General features: G+C 42.5%; 1 protein-coding gene across 5 annotated transcripts in view; it reads right to left on the minus strand.

Moving 5' to 3' along the window:
• tent2 (terminal nucleotidyltransferase 2) overlaps window positions 1–12,212 on the minus strand; it is a 73,662-nt gene that overhangs the window by 11,730 nt on the left and 49,720 nt on the right. For all 5 annotated transcript variants that reach the window (XM_070879742.1, XM_070879744.1, XM_070879741.1 and 2 more), the window contains 2 exons: window positions 11,643–11,734; window positions 9,361–9,440 (listed from right to left, as the gene is read on the minus strand). In XM_070879742.1, the coding sequence (XP_070735843.1) occupies window positions 9,361–9,440; window positions 11,643–11,734 (172 nt within the window). The remainder of the gene's footprint in view (window positions 1–9,360; window positions 9,441–11,642; window positions 11,735–12,212) is intronic.

Consider the following 12,212-nt stretch of genomic DNA (forward strand, 5'->3'; position numbering starts at 1 on the left):
GTCTCTAAATGTCTGCCATTGCCCATCCACTGTCAACCTCTTAAGTATCATTCGCCAATCTATCCTAGCCAATTCACGCCTCATACCTTCAAAGTTACCCTTCTTTAAGTTCTGGGCCATGGTCTCTGAATTAACTGTTTCATTCTCCATCCTAATGTCGAATTCCACCATATTATGGTCACTCTTTCCCAAGGGGCTTCGCACAACGAGATTGCTAATTAATCCTCTCTCATTACACAACACCCAGTCTAAGATGGCCTCCCCCCTAGTTGTTCCTCGATATACTGGTCTAGAAAACCATCCCTTATGCACTCTAGGAAATCCTCCTCCACCGGATTGCTTCCAGTTTGGTTAGCCCAATCTATATGCATATTAAAGTCACCCATGATAACTGCTGCACCTTTATTGCATGCACTCCTAATTTCCTGTTTGATGCCCTCCCCAACATCACTACTACTGTTTGGAGGTCTGTACATAACTCCCACTAACATTTTTTGCCCTTTGGTGTTCTGCAGCTCTACCCATATAGATTCCACATCATCCAAGCTAATGTCCTTCCTAACAATTGCATTAATCTCCTCTTTAACCAGCAATGCTACCCCACCTCCTTTTCCTTTTATTCTATCCTTCCTGAATGTTGAATACCCTTGGAGGTTGAGATCCCAGCCCTGATCATCCTGGAGCCACGTCTCTGTAATCCCAATCACATCATATCTGGTAACATCTATTTGCACAGTTAATTCATCCACCTTCTTACGGATACTCCTTGCTTTAAGACACAAAGCCTTCAGGCTTGTTTTTTTTAAACACCCTTTGTCCTTTTAGAATTATGATGTAATGTGGCCCTTTTTGTTTCTTGCCTTTGTTTACTCGGCCTTCCACTATTGCTTTTTACCTTTCTACCATCTGTTTCTGACTCCATATTACTTCGCCCTGTCTCGCTGCATAGGTTCCCATCCCCCTGCCATATTAGTTTAAACACTCCCGAACTGCATTAGCAAATGTTACGCCCAGGACATCAGTTCCAGTCCTGCCCAAGTGCAAACCGTCCCTTTTGTACAGGTCCCACTTCCCCCAGAACTGGTTCCAATGTCCCAGGAATTTGAATCTCTCCCTCTTGCACCACTGTTCAAGCCACGTATTGATTCTAACTATCCTGCTCCCTCTACTCTGATTAGCATGTGGCACTGATAGCAATCCAGAGATTACTACCTTTGAGGTCCTATTTTTAAAATTTAACTCCTAGCTCCCTAAATTCAGCTTGTAGGACCTCATCCCGCTTCTTACCTATATCGTTGGTACCTACATGTACCATGACAACTGGCTGTTCACCCTCCCTCTCCAGAATGCTCTGCAGCCACTCAGAGACATCCTTGACCCTTGCACCAGGGAGACAACATACCATCCTGGAGTGTGAGCAACTCATTAAATGTGCTATCCAAAACATTCTCAGCATCGCGCATGCTCCAGAGGTGAGTCCATCCGCAGCTCCAGTGCCGTCATGCGGTCTGTCAGGAGCTGCTGCTGGACACACTTCCTGCACACATAGTGTCTCTGATTTCCCACACTGGAAGTGTCCCTGATTTCCCACACAGCACAGGAGGAGCATGACACAGGTCCGAGCTCTCCTGCCATGACTTAACCCTTAAATTAATTTACTTACTAAAATTTACTTAAACACCAAACAGCTACTTAGTAGTTCGCTGCCAATTAAAACCAATCTAAAAGTCAGTCTAAAAGTCAGGGAACATCATCACCTGTAAGTTCCTCTCCAAGATACCCACCACCCTGACTTGGAAATTTATTGCCATTCCTTCATCATCACTGGGTCAAAATCCTGCAACTCCCTCCCGAACAGCACTGTGGGAATTCCTTCACCACAAGGACTGCAGTGGTTCAAGGCTTCGGCTCATCACCAACTTCTCAAGGGCAATTAGGAATGGACAATAAATGCTGGCTTTGCCAGCGACGCCCACATCCCGGAACAAATAAAAAATTACTGCCCAATTTCTAATCTCATTTTTTGTCCAAGGACTGACCATGTATTTACCTCCCAGTGCATGCTCACTTTCTCTTGTATCAATCCCTTCAGTCCAGTTTCTGCTCTGCTCATAGCAGAAAACACCCAGGTCAAAATCACTAATATGTTAACTCAACTTTATCATCAGTGCCACCATAATCCTTATCTACAAGTTCATGAACTCCAGCCTTGACCCACCACCCTCCGTGCTAACCTCCACAAACTTCAAATTATCCAAAACTCTGCTACCACATCCTGTCCCACACTAAACCCTTTTCACCATCACCTCTCCAGCCTCACTGACCTGCAGTAGCACTGCCCTCTACCAACAGATAGCGTCCCTGATTTCCCACACTGAAAGTGTCCCTGATTTCCCACACAGCACAGGAGGAGCATGACATGGGTCCGAGCTCTCCTGCCATGACTTAACCCTTGAAAGTTATCCATGGCCTCACCCACTTTACTTTTACAACTTTTTGCAGACTTGTGTGTGTCCTCCCAGGTCATCCAACCACCCTCCTTCTACTGCACCTAGAGTGGCAGAGCCTTCAGATGCCTCAGCCCTAGTTTTAGGAATACACCTGTTGCTTCTCTACAACAGATCGCTTCAGTCTAGATTCTGGTTACCTCTCCTGATCCTTCTGCAAAGGCTCAGCAGTCAGCACTCTCGGGTGCAGTGGTTATGTTACTGGACCAGTAATCCAGAAGCCTGGACTAATGATTTGGGGATGCGAGTTCAAATCCCACCATGGCAGCTGGGAAATTTAAATTCAGTTAATTAATTAAAAAAAAAACCTGGAATAGAAAGCTAGTATGAAACAGATTGTTATAAAAACCCATTTAATTCACTAATGTCATTTAGGGAAACATAGAAAATAGGTGCAGGAGCAGGCCATTCGAGCCTGCACCACCATGCAGTAAGATCATGGCTGATCATTCACCTCAGTATCCATTTCCTGCTTTCTCCCCATATCCCTTGATCCATTTAGCCGTAAGGGCCATATCTAACTCCCTCTTCAATATATCTAACGAACTGGCATCAACAACTCTCTGCAGTAGAGAATTCCACAGGTTAACAACTCTGAGTGAAGAAGTTTCTCCTCATCTCAGTCCTAAATGGCTTACCCCTTATCCTTAGACTGTGACCCCTGGTTCTGGATTTCCCCAACATTGGGAACATTCTACTTGCATCTAACCTGTCAGAATTTTATATGTTTCTATGAGATCCCCTCTAATTCTTCGAAACTCCAGTGAATACAGGTCTAGTCGATCCAGTCTCTACTCATATGTCAGTCCTGCCACCCCGGGATTCAGTCTGGTGAACCTTCGATGCACTCCCTCAATAGCAAGAATGTCCTTCCTCAGATTAGGAGACCAAAACTGAACACAATGTTCCAGGTGAGGCCTCACCAAGGCCCTGTACAACTGCAGTAAGACCTCCCAGCTCCTATACTCAAATCCCCGAGCTATGAAGACCAACATACCATTTGCCTTCTTCACCGCCTGCTGTACTTGCATGCCAACTTTTAATGACTGATGTACCATGAGACCCAGGTCTCGTTGTACCTCCCCTTTTACTAATCTGTCGCCATTCAGATCATCGTTTGCCTTCATGTTTTTGCCACCGAAGTGGATAACCTCACATTTATCCACATTATACTGCATCTGCCATGCATTTGCCCACTCACTTAACCTGTCCAAATCACCCTGCAGCCTCCTCACAGCTCAAACCACCATCCAGCTTAGTGTCATCTGCAAACTTGGAGATATTACACTCAATTCCTTCATCCAAATCATTGATGTATATTGTAAATAGCTGGGGTTCCAGCACTGAGCCCTGCGGCACTCCACTAGTCACTGCCTGCCATTCTGAAAAGGACCCGTTTATCCCGACTCTCTGCTTCCTGTCTGCCAACCAGTTCTCTATCCATGTCAATATATTACCCCCCAATACCATGTGCTTTAATTTTGCACACCAATCTCTTGTGTGGGACCTTGTTAAATGTCTTTTGAAAGTCCAAATACACCACATCCACTGATTCTCCCTTATCCACTCTACTAGTTACATCCTCAAAAAATTCTAGAAGATTTGTCAAGCATGATTTCCCTTTCATAAATCCATGCTGACTTGGACCGATCCTGTCACTGCTTTCCAAATGCACTGCTATTTCATCTTTAAAAATTGATTCCAACATTTTCCCCACTACTGATGTCAGGCTAACCGGTCTATAATTCCCTGTTTTCTCTCTTCCCTCCTTTTTTAAAAAGTAGTGTTACATTAGCTATCATCCAGTCCATAGGAACTGATCCAGAGTCTATAGACTGTTGGAAAATGATCACCATAGCATTCACTATTTCTAGGGCCACTTCCTTAAATATTCTGGGATGCAGACTATCAGGCCCTGGGGATTTATCGGCCTTCAATCCCATCAATTTCCCTATCACAATTTCCTGAATAAAGGATTTCCTTCAGTTTCTCCTTCTCGCTAGACCCTCGGTCCCCTGGTATTTCCGGAAGTTTATTTGTATCTTCCTTCGTGAAGACAGAACCAAAGTATTTGTTCAATTGGTCTGCCATTTCTTCGTTTCCATTATAAATTCACCTGATCTGACTGCAAGGGACCTAAGTCACTACTCTTTTTCTCTTCACATATCTATAAGCTTTTGCAGTCAGCTTTTATGTTCCCAGCAAGCTTCTTCTCGTACTCTATTTACTCCCTCCTAATTAAACCCTTTGTCCTCCTCTGCTGAATTCTAAATTTCTCCCAGTGCTCAGCTTTTTCTGGCCAATTTATATGCCTCTTCCTTAAATTTAACACTATCCCTAATTTCCCTTGTTAGGCATGATTGAGTCACCTTCCCCGTTTTAGGAAAAGGAGGCGGGGTGGCATTGCTGGTTAAAGAGGAAATTAATGCAATAGTAAGAAAGGACATTAGCTTGCATGATGTGGATTTGGTATGGGCGGAGCTACAGAATATCAAAAGGGCAGAAAACGCTAATGGGAGTTGTGTACAGACCACCAAACAGTAGTAGAGAGGTTGGGGACAGCATCAAACAAGAATTTAGGGATGCATGCAATAAAGGTACAGCAGTTATCATAGGTGACTTTAATCTGCATATTGATTGGACTAACCAAACTGGTAGCAATGCGGTAGAGGAGGATTTCCTGGAGTATATTAGGGATGGTTTTCTCGATCAATATGTCGAGGAACCAACCAGGGAGCTGGCCATCCTAGACTGGGTCATGTGTAATGAGAAAGGACAAATTAGCAATCTTGTTGTGCGAGACCCCTTGGGGAAGAGTGACCTCAACATGGTAGAATTCATTATTAAGATGGAGAGTGACAGTTAACTCAGAAACTAAGGTCCTGAACTTAATGAAAGGTAACTTCGATGGTTTGAGACGTGAATTGGCTAGAATAGACTGGCAAATGATACTTAAAGGGTTGACGGTGGATAGGCCATGGCGAATATTTAAAGATCACATGGATGAACTTTAGCAATTGTACATCCCTGTCTGGAGTAAAAATAATATGGGGAAGGTGGTTCAACCGCGGCTAACAAAAGAAATTAAGGATAGTATTAAATCCAAGGAAGATGCATATAAATTGGCCAGAAAAAGCAGCAAACTTAAGGACTGGGAGAAATTTAGAATTCAGCAGAGGACAACAAAGGGTTTAATTAAGAGGGGGAAAATAGAGTACGAGAAGAAGCTTGCCGGGAACATAAAAACTGACTGCAAAAGCTTCTACAGATATGTGAAGAGAAAAAGATTAGTGAAGACAAACGTAGGTCCCTTGCAGTCGGATTCAGGTGCATTTATAACTGGGAACAAAGAAATGGCAGACCAATTGAACAAATACTTTGGTTCTGTCTTCACGAAGGAAGACACAAATAACCTTCCGGAAGTACTAGGCGACCGAGGATCTAGTGAGAAGGAGGAACTGAAGGATATCCTTATCAGACGGGAAATTGTCTGAGGGAAATTGATGGGATTGAAGGCCGATAAATCCCCAGGGCCTGAGTCTGCATCCCAGAATACTTAAGGAAGTGGCCCTAGAAATAGTGGATGCATTGGTGATCATTTTCCAACAGTCTATCGACTCTGGGTCAGTTCCTATGAACTGGAGGGTAGCTAATGTAACACCACTTTTTAAAAAGGGAGGGAGAGAGAAAGCGGGTAATTATACACCAGTTAGCCTGACATCAGTAGTGGGGAAAATGTTGGAATCAATTATTAAGGATGAAATAGCAGCACATTTGGAAAGCAGTGACAGGATCGGTCCAAGTCAGCATGGATTTATGAAGGGGAAATCATGCTTGACAAATCTTCTGGAATTTTTTTGAGGATGTAACTAGTAGAGTGGACATGGGAGAACCAGTGGATGTGGTGTATTTGGACTTTCAAAAGCTTTCGACAAGATCCCAAACAAGCGATTGGTGTGCAAAATTAAAGCACATGGTATTGGGGGTAATATACCGACGTGGGTAGAGAACTGGTTGGCAGACAGGAAGCAGAGAGTCGGGATAAACTGGTCCTTTTCAGAATAGCAGGCAGTGGCAGTGACTAGTGGAGTGCCGCAGGGCTCAGTGCTGGGACCCCAGCTCTTTACAATATACATCAATGATTTAGATGAAGGAACTGAGTGTAATATCTCCAAGTTTGCAGATGACACTAAACTGGGTGGCGGTTTGAGCTGTGAGGGGGACACTAAGAGGCTGCAGGTTGACTTGGACAGGTTAGGCGAGTGGGCAAATGAATGGCAGATGCAGTATAATGTGGATAAATGTGAGGTTATCCGCTTTGGGAATAAAAACGCGAAGACAGAATATTATCTGAATGGCGGCAGATTAGGAAAAGGGAAGGTGCAACGAGATCTGGGTGTCATGGTTCATCAGCCATTGAAAGTTGGCATACAGGTACAGCAGGCAGTGAAGAAGGCAAATGGTATGTTGGCCTTTATAGCTAGGGAATTTGAGTATAGGAGAAGGGAGGTCTTACTGCAGTTGTACAGGGCCTCACCTGGAATATTGTGTTCAGTTTTGGTCTCCTAATCTGAGGAAGGACGTTCCTGCTATTGAGGGAGTGCAGCGAAGATTCACCAGACTGATTCCCTGGATGGCTGGACTGACATATGAGGAGAGACTGGATCAACTGGGCCTTTATATATTAGAGTTTAGAAGGATGAGAGGGAATCTCAGAGAAACATACAAGATTCTGACGGGATGGGACAGGTCAGATGCGGGTAGAATGTTCCCGATGTTGGGGATGTCAAGAACCGGGGACACAGTCTTAGGATAAGGGATAGGCCATTTAGGACTGAGATGAGGAGAAACTTCTTCACTCAAGAGTTGTTAACCTGTGGAATTCCCTGATGCAGAGAGTTGTTGATGCCAGTTCATTGGACATATTTAAGAGGGAGTTAGATATGGCCCTTATGGCTAAGGGGATCAAGGGGTTTGGAGAGAAAGCAGGAAAGGGGTACGGAGGGAATAATCAGCCATGATCTTATTGAATGGTGGTGCAGGCTTGAAGGGCCGAATGGCCTACTCCGGCACCTATTTTCTATGTTTCTAGGATGGCCAGCCCTCTAGTTGGTTCCTCGACATATTGGTCTAGAAAACCATCTCTAATGCATTCCAGGAAATCCTCCTCCACCGTTTTGCTACCAGTTTGGTTAGCCCAATCTATATGTAGATTAAAGTCACCCATGATAACTGCTGTACCCTTATTGCATGCATCCCTAATTTCTTGTTTGATGCTGTCCCCAACCTCACTATCAGTTTGGTGATCTGTGCACAACTCCCACTAGCGTTTTCTGCCCTTTGGTATTCCGTATCTCTACCCATACAGATTCCACATCATCCAAGCTAATGTCCTTTCTTACTATTGCGTTAATTTCCTCTTTAACCAGCAACGCCACCCCACCTCCTTTTCCTTTCTGTCTATGCTTCCTGAATGTTGAAGACCCCTGGATGTTGAATTCCCAGACTTGGTCACCCTGGAGCCATGTCTCCGTAATCCCAAGTATATCGTATTCGTTAATAGCTGTCTGCGCAGTTAATTCATCCACCTTATTACGAATAATCCTCGCATTGAGGCACAGAGCCTTCAGGCTTGTCTTTTTAACACACTTTGTCCGTTAAAATTTTGCTGCAATGTGGCCCTTTTTAATTTTTGCCTTGGGTTTCTCTGCCTTCCACTTTTACTTTTCTTCTGCTCCCATTTTACTTCCCTTTGTCTCCCTGCATAGGTTCCCACCCCCCTGCCATATTAGTTTAACTCCTCCCCAACAGCACTAGCAAACACTGCCCCTTGAACATTGGTTCTGGTCCTGCCCAGGTGCAGACTGTCCGGTTTGTATTGGTCCCACCTCCCCCAGAACCGGTTCCAATGTCCCAGGAATTTGAATCCCTCCCTCCTGCACTACTCCTCAAGCCACATATTCATCTGAGCTATCCTATTTCTACTCTGACTGGCACGTGGCACTGGTAGCAATCCTGAGATTACTACCTTTGAGGCCCTGCTTTTTAATTTAACTCCTAGTACCCTAAATTCAGCTTGCAGGGCCTCATCCCATTTTTTTGCCTATATCGTTGGTACTTATATGGTAACCATGACAACTGGCTGTTCACCCTCCCCCTCCAAAATGTCCTGTAGCCGCTCCGAGGAAGGAAATATGACACCCATATATGTGACTCCAGACTCGCAACAATGTGGTTGACTCTTAACTGCCCTCTGAAATGGCCTAGCCAGTCACTCAGTTGTATAAGGCTCACCACTGCCTTCTCAAGGGCAATAAATGCTAGCCTTGCTGGCGACACCCAGGAACGAATACATTAAAAAAAACTTTCTCCTATGAAGTTCTCTGAAACCTCTCTCTACATTAAAACATGTTATTACAACTGAAAATTGTTTCTGTTGAGCAGATAATACCCTCAAGCAACAAGCTGCCACAGATGTACATTGTTTTGTACATTGGGGTAAAGGAGATGGATTTGATGGTGCACTGTCTCAATTACTTCCAATAACTGAAAGAAGCTATTTACTCTTGTTTGTTTTAAAACTTGCTTATTTACTGTGCAATGAGGATTTGGAACATTACATTTCCTAAAAGTTCCTTGTTTTCTGAGGTGGGTTCAAGGAGGTTTATATTCTGAAAGTATGTCCTGTACAAAAGGATTTAAAAAAAATGAATTTGCTTCAGAATTAGACTATGATGTCAATGAAATATATTTCATGAAGATGAAATCATCAAGTTTCTTATAATTTTAGATTAGATATAGTCATACAATTTAATTAACATTAAAATAGTCACATTTTCTTTCCAGGTATTACCTGCACAAACTCATTTTTGATCATGTCAAACTTGCATTTTTCATGTACAGCTCGAGCTGTGTTTGTTCTGTCAAAAGGTTCTGCAATGTCAAATATGAAAACCAAGTTAAACATAATGCTAACCTTGATAATTTTTACACAAGTAACAGTGGAAATAGATATAAAATAAATGATCGAATTTATGCTCTTAACCTTGCAATGTTGTTCTGAAATATAGGACTTATGCATAGTGGATGGCGGAGATCATGTGCAGTCTTCGAAAATCAGTTGCATTATTGATTATTAAAACAAAAATATATAATGAGGCTGAGTTGAGCTGTTACTACAAGTATAAACCCTTAAAAGCATTTGCTTGAGCAGTTGTAGCAGAAAAGCCATTCTCAGCACTCACTCTTATCCACAGGCCTATAGCACCTTTCTACTTAGGACTGAAACCCCATATTTTCCAATCAGGTTTGATTTATAAACAGTGTAAATCAGGCAAACCGAATTGGAGATGGTGGTGGAGATTCTTAATGTCCAATTTCCATAAACTTTGCCTACATTTGTGCCACTTTCAGACCACAGATGCACAGGTTTTCTTGAAATTTTTGCTGCAACTACAGTTTTCAGGAGTTATTGATGATTGTGAACAAAGCTAATAGAACTCTAGTTTTTATCTCAAAACATACAGAATATAAAAGTTAATAATTTTGAACCTATATAACACCTTAAGACGACTTAAGCTAGAGTCCTATATACAGAATTGGACTGCACACTATAGGAAGGATATTCGAGCTTTAGAGAGGGTACAACTAAAGCTGCCAACCTTCCCGGATTGCATCTTCCAGGTGAAAGATGGATCTACCGGACAGTGCTGGTAGAGATCGGGAGAAAAGTAGAGCTTTGCAGCTGTGGTTTGCAACAATGAGAAGTTATAGCTGTGTTGGTAAGTGCATACTGAAAAGCTAACTCTGGGCAGGGATTGCCAATAAAAGTGACTGGCAGCTCAGAAAGGTACCAGTAGCTGGAAAACAGAGTGTAAAGGTTTCTTCTCGGATGAAACAGTTAGAGGAAAGTCTTCACTTGTGTGGCCAAAACAGAAACTGAGATTAATGTGTAGGGGGTAAATCTACAAGTCCCAGCAGGCACTGTGGCTGGAGCATGGACCTCACATGCTCTCAGTCAGTTGCTGGATTGCTGTGGTTACTGTACAAGTGATGCGAGGCACAAGCATGGCTTTGGAAAATAAATAGAAATGCTGATGGATTTTTCTTTATTATTAGTGACGAACAACTCTGTTATAAAACTGAGCTGTTACTTGGATAAAAATCCTGACTATTACACTCGGTTTAAGAGTCCAGGTTGGTAACCAATGCTCCCAGCAATTTTTTATGTTTAGTGCTGCTCGGCCCCTTTAAAAGGGGCTGTGCAGCCCATTCAAAATACTGCGCATGCGCGGTTTTTCTATTGACAAGCCAACAAGCCGGCCGCGTGGACCACTGTGGCTGTGCAGCTTACAGGGAACATTGTTGCTAACCCTTCTGGATTCCCTGGGAGTTTCCAGGAATGAAAGATGAATTTCCCGGGCACTGCTACTAACCCCGGAAAAAAGTAGAGTTCGCACTTCACATTCACAGTTCGCACTTGCAGTCTGCACCTGTGTACTTTCTTCACCTACTTGCAGGCAGCCTCCTAGTTCTTGGAATCTCTCAGGCGACAGCTGCTGGCGCAAAACCGCAAACACAGATGCTCAACTACAGTGGACCCAATCTTTAGAAGGTAAATGCAACAACATTTCCAAACTGCGGGCAAGCATCACAAGATCAATCATCACGTGATCAAACCTCCAAGAATGCCTCCAACCAGAATTGTCGACCCAACTGGTTCTCATCTAATCCCAATGCTCAAACAATGTCACAGATGCACTTCGCTTATATTAATTTTCTATATACTTCATATTGTATTTTGAAAGTCAGTCAAGCTTGCGCTATAATCAGGCAGGGCTATTAATTAAAAAAAAAATTAAAAACCTGCAATATTTTTTCAACACTGTTTCTATTGAAAACTACCAAGGCTGGGTTAAGGCCTGCAACTAGTTTCACTTTGGGTGGTCAAGGTGATCTTATCTTGGTGAACTTTGGAATACGACTAATGAGATAATCAATTATAAAATAGCCAAACTAAAATGCAAAAATCCATGGACACAATGAAAGAAAATGAATCCATTTACAAAACAGAAAAACATTTCAATAAGACATTGCAAACACTTAACTAAGCAGAGAAACTATAGACATACATACCTTCAACACAAATATATTTATTTTTCCATTCCATTTCATTGGTTTTGGGAATCACTTTGGCTTCACGAATTGAAATTATTGAATTACTCCAACTGAAGGGGTGAAAGTGAGAAGACATATTAATAGCCATCATTTTAATTTGAACTATTAAATGGAATCATTTGAATTAATGATCTGCTAGCATGTACTGATAGACCACAAACCTCACTTTTAAAATCTGAAATCTTTGTCCCTATGCAATTCTTCTCAAACTTCCATCAGCAAGAATAATGAATAAGCACTTTATTACAGATTATTACTATTATTAACTTCCAAGTGTAGGTGCAAGTTCGACCTTCAATTATGCTTTAAAATAATTGATCAACTGGATAATAACAAAGGTGAAAACAAACCATACCACTACTTGGTTTGTTTTTGACTCTTATGACAGTGCACAATTATTTTTACAAGTGGTTGTGCAACCTTCTTACTTGCTAAAACATTGTTCAGCTTTTTTCCAGTCACGATACTAGGTGTTTATCATTAAGATATCGTTGCAGGCCAGAACTGAGCAGGGTAAAGAAAAAGCTC

Source organism: Pristiophorus japonicus, chromosome 1 (genome assembly GCF_044704955.1).
Source record: "Pristiophorus japonicus isolate sPriJap1 chromosome 1, sPriJap1.hap1, whole genome shotgun sequence".
NCBI lineage: Eukaryota > Metazoa > Chordata > Chondrichthyes > Pristiophoridae > Pristiophorus > Pristiophorus japonicus.